Genomic DNA, 15398 nt, shown 5'->3' on the forward strand with positions numbered 1-15398 from the left:
CATTTTATCTACATTTTATCTCTCAGACACTTTAAAGTTCAGCTGTACTTACTCTGGGAACAGGGGACGTCTGGGTACCTTTCCTTTGGCCACTGGTCTCGGGTGTCAGGTCTCGGTGGTCTACCTGAATGTGGCTCTCTAGGTCTTCAGCACTTTCAAATTTGACACTACACTCTGGACACCTCAGGCTGCCACATGGCCTCTCATTCACATCCTGTGGAGTCAAGCTGGAAGACTGTCCATTGGTGCTCCTGGTCATGCATCCAGCACACAGGCCATAGGGAAGGCCATTCACATCCAGCTTTACCAAGTCCTGCTTATTCCGGAACTCCTTCAAGCACAGCGCACACTTGTAGAGTTTTTGCAAGGCCTGGCCGTTGGGCGAGGAGGTTGCAGAGTTTCCAGCCAATTTCTGCATATGGAACGTCCCGTGAATTTTCAGCTCCAGGGTAGAGGTGACCGTCTGCATACAGACAACACAGCGAAACCCAGTGAGGGAGTTTCTGAGATCTGGATGCATCTGGCAGTGCTCGATGAATTCCTCCTCGCTCTGCAGTGGCATTTTGCAGATCCGACATGTCCCTGTATCCAAACTCTTGCTGTGAGTGACTTTGTGCTCCGTCAGGGTCAGGAGCGACGGGAAGCGCTCCCCACAGATGGGGCACATGTAGTGTTTAGCTGGGCCTCGATGGGTCTGCATGTGCTCTCTCAGGCCATTTTCTGAGAAAAAGGTCCTTGAGCAGATATTACACTTGTGGCTACCTTTGATGAACTCTGCTTTCTTTCTAGAACAGTCATCCTCCCCAGGCCTGATGTTATGATCTCTCAAACGATGGTTCTGCAAGAGGACCTCCATAGTGTAGGCAGCCCCACAAATGTCACAGCCATACATGGGCTCAGAAGCATCCACATCGTCCTCACTGGCCTCGTGACTGTTGGAAGTATCCGGATTCTTCATTAACATGTTCTGGATATCTGCCCCTTCTGTCTTCTTATTTGTTGGGGTCATGCCATTAGCTGTACCATTCTCAGCGCTAGCATCAAAAACACAATGTTTTTCCCGCAAGTGCTTTTCAAGCAAGATGATGGCATGAAAAGCTTTGCTACAAAACTTGCAGTTGTATTTTTTGCTGTGGGTTGTGATGTGGCACTGCAGTTCTACCTCTGTGCTGAAGGTCTCGCCACAGAAGATACATTTGTGAGACTTTGATGGATTACCCAAGTGACTATGCTTCACATGGATCTGGAGATCTACCTCCTTCCTAAAATCCCAGTTACAGGCTGTGCAACGATACATCTTCTTTTCATTGCTATGCTTTACTGCCAGATGCACTTGGATAGATACCTTGGAATCAAAAACTTCTTGGCAAAGGGTGCAGTGATACAACACAAAAGTATGCATGTCCAACAAATGCTTCTGCAAATCATCCACTGAAGAAAACTGTTTGTCACAGCTCTCACATACATAATGAGTGGAAGTTGTCATGTAATGTACGGTGAGATGTTGCAGAAGAGACTCCTGGGAATCAAAGTCTTCCTTACACTGAGGGCAAGACTGTTTCCTCAACAGCAACTCCAAATGCAACTTTAAATGGGTCTGAAAACTTTCAAAATTTGAGAACTTTAGATCACACTGATTACATGGGTATTCGCCATTAGACACTGAGTTTACGCTTGCAGAAAGCCGCTGCCTTTTAGGGGAAGAGACTTCAACATCAGAAGAAACTGGACTCTGCTCTGCTTTTGACTTCTTATTGTGTGCCAGAGGAATGTTCTTGTGGTTTTCTTTAATATGCTTTGTAAGCTTCAGGATGGAGCCAAAAATGGGGGAGTTTGTGCAATAAGGGCATGAATAAACTTCCATAAAAGACTGTGTTGGCTGAATGACAGGGGAATCCAATTTTGAGTTTCCTACATTGCAGTGAGTCTGCTGGATGTGCTCAGTCAAGGTAGCTTCAGTCAGAAAGCCCATGGAGCACTGGTTGCAGAAGAAAGCATTGTTGCCATCTTGAGGGGTAGCGTTTGGGCCGCAGTGAGTAATGCGGATGTGTTCCTGCAAGCTATTGATATCTGCAAACATCTCCGGGCAGTAATTACAATGAAAGGCAGAAATGTTGCTAAACTGCATCATGGGATAGGCATGGTTTTTGTGCACTTTTCTCACGTGTTCATTCAAGTTGTACAGTGTAGGCATGGAATCAAGGCAGATCTGGCACGTGTGGCTTTGCTGAGGTTTGTCTGCATGAATGGTCTTCAGATGGATCTCCAGAACAGCAAGGCTGTTGAAGTCACGCTTCGAGCAGTAGGGGCAGCTGTAAGTAACTTTAGACCAGTTCTGGCCTTCCTCTCTGTCAACAGACCTGGTTTTCTTTTGTCCTCTCAAAGGCTTTAAGGTCGAATCTGGAGTGGAACCTCTTTCCACCGACGCGCTGGAGTCGGGCGTTGCGCTGCTCATGGACGCCACACTCCCCAGGACTGGGTCAGGGCTGATGCTGTGGTTGCTGGAGTCCGGTTGTCTGTGGCTGTCCAAGTGGCAATAGACTTCCTCCACTGAAGAAAACTGCTCTGGGCACATAGGGCACTTGTGTTTTTTGTTGGCATGGGCTTGATGAATGTGTGAGAGCAGCAAGTTTTCGTCTACAAATACTTCAGGGCAATGAATACACTGCAAATCTGCCTTCTCGGAAAGCTGTGGGTGGCGTGTCATTACGTGCTTCTCCAAATCTTCAGTCTGACTGAATGTCTCTTCACAGTAATCACACATAAAATCATCCTTCTTCACCTCTTTCTCAGTCTTTGCCATATGTTCCTTGTTCTTTTTATGAGCTTGCATGTGACTCTGTAATGAGCTGGTAGATGAAAACCCACGTTTACACACAGTACACTTGAATGGTTTGCTGGAGCTGTGGGTTTTCAGGTGGATTTTGAGGTGGTCGCTGCGGGAGAATGCAGCCTCGCATTCGTGGCAATGGTACTTTTTATCCCCTGTGTGAAGCTTTATGTGGCGATCCCTACTCCTCTTGTGCTTAAAAAGCCGGCTACAGTAGGTGCATTTGAAAGGTAGTTTGTCACTGTGGATCTGCTCGTGCCTTTTAAGGTAGCTCAGGCGAATGAAGGACTTATCACAAAACTGACAGGGATACGGCAGGCCAGTCCCCCCTTCCTCCTCCCCGATGCCGAGATCACACCCATCTCCTATCATCTGAGTGGGTGATGCAACATCTTTGCTGGAGGGAGATGAAGCCACCCAGGAGAGTTGTGGGTCGTCATCACCATCTGTAATGGGAAAGCAGAAAGGAGATTAAAAACAATTCCCAGTGCATCTGTGAAATAAGGACAAAGCTCTCAACAACACTATGGGCTTCTGCTACTACAGCATTAAAAAAAAAATCAACTAAAAAAAAAAAACCAACAAACCCTCTTGAATTGAAAGGAGGTTTGAGAAAGAGAAATAAAAATATATTTGTAAACATAATTCACAAATATGCCAACATATAGTATTAATAAAAAGCATTTTTCTTTAGCAGGTTTAACACCTGCTCACTGTACTGTAAAGCAATAAACAATGAATAAGGAAAGCGAAACACAATGTGCAATGAAGCAATACAAACATTTCAGAAAGCTACAGTGTTAAGTGATCACCTGTGAATTTGTGGGTCTGTTAAATGCTACATCAAGATGATTTTAAGTAATGTCTCCATTAAAAAAATCCTTCAGTTCTGTCTCAAAACTGTAACAGAATGAAAGGCTGCTCAAAGGCAGAGTTGAGCATCTAGGTGGAATAAAAGCATCAGATTTGGGAGAGCTCAAGAAAATCAGAGAAGAGATCTGCACTATTACTATGTTTCCTTGTATAAAAGGTAATGTTGCCCTCTTGGTGCAAAATCAAACAAATTTTTTAAAACCCAGGAAAATCACCACTGGAGATCTCAAGACACCACAAAAGAATCAAGTTCAGGATAAACCAAAAATGGCCCAGCCTCTATTTCCTTTACTTAATATGAAGCTTTGAAAAATATTTTATAATTCCATATTACCACAAAGAAACACAGCACCAACTCCAGCAGCCCCACAGTCATTTTAGGAAAAATACATAAAATGTTGTCAGCTTTCATTAACAGAATTGTTAATGAGAAACAGAAGAGAGTGAGTTCAAATATCCTAACTCCAACAAATACAGAGATGTTGAGCGAAACATAAATGCCACTAGTCTGATATCAAACTAAACCACAGAACGAAGCATAAATAAAGTTCATGTAAATGATGGAAGGTGCTGACCACACAAACATTTGGAGATTCCAAAAAGGAGCCGGTTCTCAAGATACACCATCCTTACAAAACATTTAATGTTCCTACTTCAGTTTTCACTAAAACAAACCAATAAAAAAAATCACCAACTGTGTGTGTAGGCTGCCACACGCGCACTCCTCGTGCCTGCCAACTACAGAGTCACCAGGCAGAGGAGGCACAAGTACGGCGAGGAGCTCTCAAAGAAAGGCTCGGCTAATGAGGGCATCACCACTGCACCAGGCACCGTCTGCTCTGGGAAACACTGCTTTTCATCCCAGGTAAAGAAAGAGAGCAGCAGCCTTGGAAAAAACTAAACCAAACAAGCACCCCCCAAACAACTTTTCCCGCACAATGGGGATGTCTATTTTCCAAGTCAGGCATCCGCTCTCTGCACCCCGTGCTCCCCAGTGAGCTCTGCTTCCCCATTTAACTGAACCTCCTGCTCCAGAGCGATGCTGGACACCGAGAACCTGCTTCTTGCTGCTCCCGAAATGCACCTCGACTCTCAGCAAGCATCCGCGCTTCTAAGATGCTCAAGATCTTTGCACTCAACTAGCTCCTCCAAATCTAAAGCCTGAAACACAGACAACGAGCTCCTGATTTTTATGTAAACTTTTCTCAGGCTTCGCTCCCCCGACCATGAACGGCTCTCTCTCTGCAGCTGCAACAAAGCCTCATGTTCCCAATTTAAGCCACCTCCGCCGCCCACCCCGCTGCCAGCACAGCTTTGCGGAGCCCCCAGGGAGCCCCCAGCCCCCGCCATCCCCCAGCTTTGCCGCCAGCCGTATCCGGGGCTCCGTCCCCACGGACCTGCGGCCACGGGCCGTCGGAGGGAAGAGGCAGCCGGCTGCCAGCGCCCGGATTAGGGGCCCCGGGGAGGTGCCGGTAGCTCAGGGCTGCCTAATTCCCTCCTCTCACCAGCTGGGCTCCTCCAGGGGCAAGGAGACAAAGGGGAGCACGAGGGGGATGCTGGGCCTGAACTAGGGCAGCACATGTTGCGTTTGTGCCGCTGCTGCTGTCTACGGAGAGGGGGAGAGAGCAGAAAAACAAGAGAAAAAGCGCCCCGCCATTTGCTAGTTACTGCTTGGGCTTACGGGCTGTAATTATAATAATTTTATATGTCTGTTTGCAGAAGTGTTTGTAAAAATACGTGCTTTGTAAATATCTCTCCCTCGCAGTCGGGCTGCGCACACAGAGGAAGGGCTGTGCCCCAGCTCTCCCGACGCCTCCACCGAATAAAGCTCCATTGTTCAGCTCCGAAACCTGAGATTCCATGGGCCAAATCCAGTGGTAACACAGGCTGGGCCAACTGCTTTAACTTCCTTGCATCCATATGCACTGATGCCAACCATTACACTGGCCCACCACGCAAACTGAACAAATCTCTAGAAAGTCTCTTTTTCCTCTGAAATGAACAGATCTACCTCAAAACACAGCTGAACATTCAAATAGAGCCAGTTCCCCTCCAGCTGCTGCTCTTCAAACATATTGGGCTATTCAGAACACAAAATCTAAGAAAGCTGGTGTTAGTATTACTTTGTGAGGGAAGCACAAAGCCTTTACTACTATAATTTGGATTCAAAAAAATTAACATTTCTCAGGTTGAAAAGCTGGATTTGCCATAAAATGGAAGCATTTACATAGGACGCAAAGATCATCTCCTTTTGTTAGCTTCAGCTGGACCTTTTACCAATTTTCATATTTAATTTCTAGATTCTTTTTATTCCAGCGTTTTCTCATACTTTTGCAGTTTTAAAAGAATTTTCAAAGAAACTTTAAGCACCAGAAACAACCTACCTGGATTTCTTACAAACAAGATACAAATTACTCAACACCTAAACTGACGAAATTAGAGAAAACTCATTATCATTAATCTCTTTATGGAATGAATAATATCCCTGTTAATTTTAACTTGCCATATTAAATTGAAGAAAAGACCTATAATGAACTAAGGAGAAAATTCTAAGGTATTTTACCACAGTAATATTTTAGTGGAAAGATATATTTTAGATGTGGTATCACATGTCTGGCAAAGATGGTTAGAATAGTAATTCTACATTAATGCAGTCAAAGGAATGTAGCAGAATGAGAAAAAATCACTTTCAAAAAGGAGATTAAAGTCATTAAAATGGCTAATCCTGCAAAGTGGGACTGTTCTAAAATAGAGAATCACATGGCTGTGCAAGGCTTTTGTCATTTGCGCATAAGAGAATCAAAACAAGTATTAAAAGGGTAAGAAAATTCAATAAAAAGTTTAATTAGGAAAAAAAGAGCATTAAGGAAGCTTCAGGATGTCAGTAGTCCTCAGGATATATGTGCAGGTCATGAAGCTTAAAGGGCTATTCCTGATAATCAATCTCAAAGTGGTACAGTAATTTAGCAACTTAATGTTCAGCACGTTTACAGGACTGCAAGCATTTATCATCATCAGTGAGGAGCTAATTCCAGCCTCAATGCATTCAATAAATTTATTTTTCCTTCTAAGAAGAACAATTCGGCCAAAATGTAGTATAAATCATACCCTGTTCTCTATTTATCTTCTAGATAACACAAGTCAGGTTCAGAGACATATTCATGAAGCTAAAACAATAAAATGAAGTCTTAAAAAGATGTGATCTCTCTTAGAAGGGAGACAAACAGCACATCACAGACTGCCAGGAGTAAGCAGCACTGCCATCTCAGCATACACTGCTGACATTGATATATTTATTATTCCAGAGTTATTTTGCTAATAGAAATATAATCAACCAGACACAATTTCACAGTCCCTGCAAACACCTTCCCATCTCCCTGCCCACAGGTAGCTGGAAACAGTTCACTCCTGCTGAATTTTGAGCAGAGCTTCATTTTCCTGCTCAGCTGCCCAGTCACCCGGCCCCGAGGACCACATTCCTGGGCAGGAGCTGCACAAACCCGGGCTATTCCCAGCTGGTTGCTTTTCCTCTTAAGAACAAAACACACGCACAGAGAGCACATGTGCTGGCCTGCACCTGAAGTTCATCCTTGCCTAAACCTCTTGTTCGCCAACAGAGCATCATTGGGTCCCCCTCCATTGAAAAAATCCCCCTGCTCTGTCTCCCCTGGGTGTGGGCAGTTCAGGTGGCTCTTGCCCAGGGCCTCTGGGCATCCCTCCACACCATGGGCACACTGCAATGTGGCCTGTGCAGTACAGCAGGCCAGTTCATTCCAGTGCCACCAGCACAGATTGAGCACCACAGGGCTCAGGAGAGCCTGCATAACCAGCCCCAGGCATCAGAAAAAAACAGGGTCTGGCCAAAGAGACATCTTTAAGACTCCCCTCCTGAGCCCAGAAGGCATCTCCATACGGGACAATAAAACAAGGAGGTCAGATTTAGAACGTGATCTTATTCTATCAGGTTTATTCCTCTAGCACAGAGCTAGTACACAAGAGAAATACTTAAATTAACAAACACTAAACCCCAGAATTGATTGTTGAAGGAAGGATTGCTGTTTAAGCTCAGACTTCTGGTTCTCTCTGAGTCTCTCCATGATACAGAAGTTAAAGATGGTCAAAGCACTGAAAATGCTTTAAGCTGTTGAAAGTTGATGGAATTCCAGCACCCAAAAAAGTAACTTACTTTTGAAAACAAGCTTGGCATCATAAGACACGCTTCTGAACTGTGCTTCAGTTCCTCATCTCCATAATAGCAAAAAGCCATCTGCTTCTCAAGGGCAAATTGTAGGGCTTACTTCTGTATAGCTGTGAAAACCCCGCGACATCCTCAGATGGAAAGTCCAATGGAAATGCTATCAATTTCAATAATTATTGTTATTGCAGATGCTTAACTATGAGAATAAAACACAGAGATTGAGAACTGACAAATCCTCAGTACTGGTTACAGCAAATTTTGCATTGCTGCACTATGTATTAAAGCCAGGGATAGATCATTACAATGGATTATAGTAAGAACCTCACATAGCATACGCTGCTCATTTACACTGCAGTGCTGGTGTGAAATAATGCAAATCAAGTTTACACAGCAAATGTTTTAAGCTCAACATTTTCAGTGCACTGTAACATCTTTTTGCTTAATTTTTCTGTTGGAATGTTTAGTCTCATTTTCCTGCACATTGCCCTCACAGTTATAACAAACAATTAGAAGTACCATTAATATCCCAAACTCAATTTTTTTTAATGCATTTATTACCTTCAATGAACGTTGAAGGCAATAGTGGATTGTGACCTACCAGCCCTTGTGTCAAGTCTTGCACATTGACACTGCATCTACCTCTGAATGGCACTGTCACTGCTAGGCTGCTACTGCACACTCAAGCATACTTCACTAGATGAGAGCAGAAGGATTTCTGCAACTTACTTACAATTATTCCTCAAAAAATATCATGCAACTGTCCCCCAGAACTGCTTAACCACCCCTTGGCCAAGGCAGGAAGGAAGACCTGGGAAGTTCACACTGCTCTGAAAAACTCTACACAGAGCTCTACACTTTAGTGACATCAGCATCTTCACCAAATAGGTCAGAGTTCTGTATTTTAAGGCACTACGCTATTTTATATATATATATATATATATATATATATATATATATATATATATATATAACATGTTCAAAGCAAACATGAAATTGGATAAAAGTCTAAGAGGTGCTAATGTAAGTGGCACCAGAGGCAGTGCTTTCATTATTATCTCTGACTTGAGAAAAATTCAGTTATACCTAATCCCATGCTTATGAGGTAAGCATTTTTGTTGGACTAAATTACCAAAGGTTAGTGACTCTTTTCCCAGTTTCTCAGCTTTGCACTGCAATTCATTTTATAGTGATTTTTTTAAGAAAGCAAGGAAGACGTCTGGTTCAATGGAAAGTATATATAATCTGATTTTTCTTCTCATGCAGAGAGTAACTTTGTATTTAGAATACAAAATCAGCACAAGATGTAGTGCAGAATTTCAAACACTAAACTTGCTGGGATGTCTGCCACAGATAAACTGCTACATATAGACAGTTTAAACCTTGCTGTCTTTGTTTAAACCTTTCTGTAGTGATCAAAGATACATCTAATTAGTCTTTTTTATACTGCAAGTTAAAAGTACACACAAAGATGTCTATTGAAGCTTAGCTGATATACAGAAACTTGTTAAGGCAGAGTAATGCATGCCTGAGCCCTTGTCTCCCATTAGCAGAGCTATCAAGGCTCAGTAATGACCATTGACAGGGCGACCCATAACTCTTAGCAGATCATAAAAAAAAGTTATTTTTAACATTATTTTTCCTTATGTCAAATAGTCTGTATTTTGCTGGTAACAAAAAATTAACATATCATTAAATAAGTTATTTCACACTTCAATAAATGGCATAATAGGGCTGGAGGAGAAAGTTTTATGTTAGATCTAGGAACAAACTAAATGCTTTCAGAGTTGAATCACTGTTTTTCTTTACTCCCTTTGGAAAAGCAGCAGATACTATATTCTGCTGTGCATCATGGACTTGGGACTGAAAACAGCTGCACTCTAATTACATGTAAAGTGTACCAAAACATTCCTTTTATCACAGACTGTAAATCTGTTAGCATCTGTCTCTCCTTTGTTTCTTCCACAAGATACAAGCTTGTTTCTACATTTTTCTCACCTGTAGCGGTAATTAAAATTCATTATAAATGAAAGGAGTGAACACTAAAACAAGTTCCTCTGTGTACAGTTCTAAACTCAAATTAGAAACAGCTGTTTGCTAATTCATGCAGTGATGTTTTGTCGTGCTCTGTGAATCAATAATAACTCACCCTATTCCTACTAAAATGTTAGGATTATATATATATTTTGCTTAGCAATTTGCTCCTCAGAAACATTCAAATGCACATTCAGTCTTTTTTAAATGAGATTAGAAGATGATACCTACAAAATCATCAATGAAATGACAGGAAGATCTTAATAGCTTGCTGCTTCTGCTTACCCTGCTACCTAGAGGGCCCTGTGCCATTCTTGCCTGCTTTGATGCCTACAGAGCATGTAGCAAAAGGGCACGTTGTAAGGCAGATGTAAAAGAACAAAACTGTGTATGGAGTGACACAAATGCAGCACGGATGCAACAGTCACATTGAGAGAAAATTATAGATTTAGAGTTTCAGCTACGACATCTACAACTTTCAAACATTAGGAATGACAAAGCCCTCAGGAAAAAAATCCTAGTAGAATAATTATTACTTATAATAATTAGTTATAAAATTAGTTATAATAAATGGTAATATTTATGCTAATTGTTAGTAATATTTCTACATATTACGTTAGCCAGAGCATAAAATTCATATGACCCCATTGGCCTTACACAATTATATTCTGCACTTCTTGCTACTTGATGTCAAAATTTATCATGATTTCGACACTTGACTATGCAAAACAAAGAGACAACACACAGCAGTTAAGAGCTGTTCCTGCTTTCTTTTTTATCTAAGCATAGGGACGCAAGCAGAGTGGTTGCAGTGATCTGAGCAGCCCCCATGGCAGCTTTGCAGAGCCTGCCCTCCTCACTGCACGAGTGGGGACAGCCCTGGGCCCCACACTGCCCCTTTGCAGAGCCAAAGCTGCAGCCCAGAGCAGGGGGAGAACACCAGCCTCTGTGCAGGTCTCTGCAATACAGGCATTACTTCATGCGTTTTCTCATCTCTAGATAGAGATGTTTTCCCTTCCTTGTGTTTTGCTGCTGTTAGCAGGGAGGGTGTTCCCATACAGCACACACCTGAGACCGAGACTGAGCTGCTCATGGAAATGTGGCCAGAGGGACAGCCTTTCTGGTGGGATGAAATGCATGAGATCAATTTCCCAGATTTACGATTTCCTCCCTCCCATTTGATCAGGCAGCTCTCAAATACAGCAGGCACCTCTCTCAGGCTGCTTTGCTGAGTACCCTCAGGCACGTGTGGTCACACAGACTCAGCTCAAGCTCTTTCCCTCAGTTCATAACAATAGCACCAGAAACGCAGGCTAGCTGCTGTTTGGAGAAATTCAGAGTACACAGAAGCTGAAAGTAGAGACAGACTTTTCTCCACGAATGGACGAGATTGGTGTGATTTAATTTAATACTTATTGTGCTCATTTTCATGTTTTTGCACTGTACTTTCAGGTGAAATCATCAATTACAATTCATTTAGCTCATTCATAAAATTCATTTAAGAGTCATATCCTGCACAATGAGCAGCAAGTCCTGGAAGTCAGAACTGTCAAGGACAAGCAGCACTTTCTTTCCCACAGGATATTCAGCTTTTGCAGAATCAAGTCAGAGCTCATTTTGATGTTGTGGGCAGCAGTCTGGAGAAGCAAGGGCTTTTAAAACTGGGGCAGTGGCAAACTAGGACAAAGACAGCTTTGCCAAGAGTTCTCTGATAATCTGCTGTCACTGCTAAGACAAATGGCTATCTGCTTTTGTGCTGGTAGACAATATTAGAGTGGCCTTTCCATTTCTGCAGAGCTGTTTCCACTCTTCTGTCATGTATCAGCTGTGAGCCAAAAGAACCACTAGAAGTGAGAAAATGGACCAGACACCAAAAATGCTCTGTGCCCTCTGGATGGGGTCACCAGAAGTGACTGCATTGCCAGGATGGCTTTCTATATCTTCGACTGATATTATGTGGTAACCTGACCTGTAAAAAAATGGGTTTGCAGTCCCTGTCTCTAACAGATGATAAATACTTTCCAGAGAACAAAATTCCACTTCTAAACGAGTATTTTCTATCAGTGCTCAGTAGAAGAGAAGACAATTGCCATGTTTCAAACCTGAAAAAAAACCTCATATTTCAAACCTCTGCCTTGCACAGAACTTTACTGCCAAGCTTTCCAGCCTGAGGAACTTAAAGCTGGTCATATTATTAGAGCAAGTTGCAGAGGAAAATAAAACCAGCTTGTTAAGTTAAAAAGAAGGAGGCTGTTCCAGACTCTCATTTTGATCTAGGTGGGAAAACTGTGATGCACTTAAAATCTCAATGGGTTGATGTTCATGATGAATAGACTTAAAGCTGAAAAACACATGTTGACTGAAATTACTCAGCAATAAACAAACAGTAAAAACCAACAACATCCAGATTTTATACTGCCTTCAAAGAAGAAGGGAAGAAAAGTAAATTACATGTGACAAACAGTATCAAGTAACCTGTTTTATAGCTAGGCACACAGATTATTGTTCTGACTTCCAAATGTGTTGTGTATTCACAGCAATCCCATTGAATTCAGTAGGAACAGCAGTTACTCAACACTCCTCAAAATTCAAGCGACATAAATATGAGATACAGCCTGTTGTACTAGAGATATTTTCAGAAGGTGCATGTATTCCCTATCCCTTTAGTGAATTCAGAATTAAGATTTCATGCAAACACCATGAATGGGAATGAAGCTATAGTTGCAAACGTCACAACTTCCATGTGTCTGGTGAGTGTGGCCCCTCAAGGCCTCCATCTGCCTGGTTTTGGAGGGGTTTGTGTGCCCCAGTGACCCCAGTGGGTATCCCTGGAGCTGAAGAAGCTGCCAGCTCCATCAGACCCAAGACTGGAAATGGGGTTTGCTCCATCTGACTAAATCCCCCATTCCTTAGAGATGTTGTGCGTTAGGGCAAAGTAAAATTAGTTAAGACTTTGGGTTTGCTAGTGAACAATTTTTAAGAAATTATTTAATTTAAAATTTAAAAAGAGCACCCACAAACATAACAGCACACAGGTGAATACGAAGCACATTCCTAATTATCATAAACATTGGTCATGAATCTGCACCATGTTTGTAACTGGCCTGAGGGGAACTGCATGAAACAGAGGTGGGAAGGAAGTTCTCCACTTATCAATACCTGACAGAAATAACTGAAAGGTTGAAAAAGAAAATAACTATAGGTTTTTTACTATGCAAGATGAAAGTCAAACAGCATGGCTTGCCTAGGAGAAACATGTATTCTGCGCTGTATGGTAATGCTACTTCTTTTTTTCTAACAGTACCCACCATTTTAAACAAGAAGAGACTTTTAAAATGAGCAAGCAAACAGACGCATTTGCCACCCGGTAAGATTGCTCCCGGTACAGCAGTGTTTCCCTACAACAAACGTGCTGCATGAGAGTCCTTTCAAGTTTAACCGTCAGTGACCCGGCATCTGTGATCTGAGGACTTGCACTGCACCACACAACAAAACCATCCTCTGAAAGCTGCTCTCTTCTTCCAACACATCTTTGCCCTTTTGACTGAAGGGCCCGACGACAAATCGTGCGACTGCGCTCTCAGGCCTTCAAAAGAAAAGCTGTGGCAACAGCCACGGTCTCTTTTCCTCGGGCTCACAACTCCATTGCTGCAGCTCAAGCAGGGATCCCAAGCCCAGCATTGCCAAGACCCCATTCAGGCTGCAGGGGATGAGCTCCGTGGTGCCCACTGCAAGCACCGCAGTGTCACAGGAGCACTGGATATCCCTCTCCTGTGGGTACCCGGCCTTGAGAGCAGCCCAGGCTGTGCCCCATCTCCTACATCACAAGTTTGCAAGAGACTTTTTGAGCATCTCGAAATTCTTTAGAGGCTTCTCAGGTTGTCAGTCAGCAGCGACCACGCTGCGGAGAAAGCCTCCCGTAGGGAGGATGCTCATCAGTGCAGGCAGGCAGGAGGGGGGAGCGCAGCTGGGGAGCCACAGCAAATCCAACCAGGAGCTGACAGCCCCTCCAGCCCTGCTGCCCTCCTGCCAGGAGCCAGGCAGAGCCTGCCAGGAACCTCCCCTCCATCCACACCGCGCTCCCAGCCCCAGCTGCAAGCACCACACTGCCCACAGACCGGAACCGGGGGCACTTCCCTCAAAGTCCCCAGCGGCACAGACACCTTCCTCCTGAATTGTTTTATACTCTTAGGTGCTCGTTTTCTCTATTCAGATGACTCTAGTTTAACTAGCAATGCAGGTTTTTTTATGACCACATGTGTGGTTGGTTTTCTGCCTCCCACAAAATGTGAATTGTACGATTTATTCTAGTTAGTAACTGTCTCTGTGCCTTGGCCACAGATACATGAGAGTGAATTTATAACGAGGAAAGGTGCAGGGCACAATTATTTGTTTAAATGGGATTGAAATTAGGGTTGGAGCATACACTGAATCATCTCAATTTATCCCTGAAGACAAGGAGGGACAGCAAATGTCCTGGCACTTGCAAACAAATATCTGTTTCCCCACTGACTCACTAACAGCACTCCTTCCATTTGAGAGCAGTCTCACACAGACATTGGCACTGATATCAGAGAACTAAATGAAATAAAAGGAAAAGCTATAGTCAATAGCTTTCTCTCTAAGTTTACCAATATGATGAGGACTGGTTATACTTACAAAAAAGCATCTGGGAATGTTAGTAGACTAAACAACTCAGTAAAAGGAATGAGGAAGCCATGGGGAGAGAGAGCTTGAATTTACCCTACAAAAGTTCATCTTGACACTACAGGTACAGCAAGGCTTTTTACAGAAAGGTACAGGCTTTCTACAGAAGAGTCCCCTAAATTAAATATGGGTGGAAGCTGCAGTGGATGTTTAGGGAAGGGGCACATTTTCTGCACAGGAAAAATGGTCCAAAAATCAAAGCAGAAAAAGCAAAAGACTGTATAAAAAATAAACAGCAAAAATCTCTCTGGGAAATCAGGCATCAGAAGTTTAAAAGACACACTTGTAACTCTAAAACCAGATGTGCTCAAAAAAACATTTCCAGTCAATTAATGGCTGAAAACACACACACCTCCACCATGAAAATGAAAAACTATTGTTTTCATAAAACAGCACAAAGAATTTTAAAGCTCAGACCAGATTCATTTGCAAAAAATAAATATATCTAAAGAATGAAAACCCCTTGCCACCTCCCTGGAATCTGGTTTTGCTCTTCCCAGACCCACAGCCAAAGCTCCATGCCCAGACAGGCAACTCTGGTGTCTCCCACAGGAGAGTGAGAGAACAAGGCTCCCCAGATACAATTCACATATTATTTACATGTTCTGTCAAGACTTTTCTAATATTTATTTTAGTTCTGGTCAATAAGGCAAAAAATTTCCAGGACAGAAGAGTTTTCTGACCACAAATAAACTGTGCTGCTGTCTAAAATAAGATCTTTAGTCCATCTCACCCTTTCCAAAACAAACAAAATTGGAC

General features: G+C 42.9%; 1 protein-coding gene across 3 annotated transcripts in view; it reads right to left on the reverse strand.

Moving 5' to 3' along the window:
* The window catches only part of ZNF423 (zinc finger protein 423), a 225724-nt gene that overhangs the window by 93748 nt on the left and 116578 nt on the right, over window positions 1-15398 (reverse strand). For all 3 annotated transcript variants that reach the window (XM_014882611.2, XM_088171874.1, XM_088171875.1), the window contains one exon: window positions 53-3276. In XM_014882611.2, the coding sequence (XP_014738097.1) occupies window positions 53-3276 (3224 nt within the window). The remainder of the gene's footprint in view (window positions 1-52; window positions 3277-15398) is intronic.

This window comes from Sturnus vulgaris, chromosome 12, assembly GCF_052056855.1.
Source record: "Sturnus vulgaris isolate bStuVul1 chromosome 12, bStuVul1.hap1, whole genome shotgun sequence".
Taxonomy (NCBI): domain Eukaryota; kingdom Metazoa; phylum Chordata; class Aves; order Passeriformes; family Sturnidae; genus Sturnus; species Sturnus vulgaris.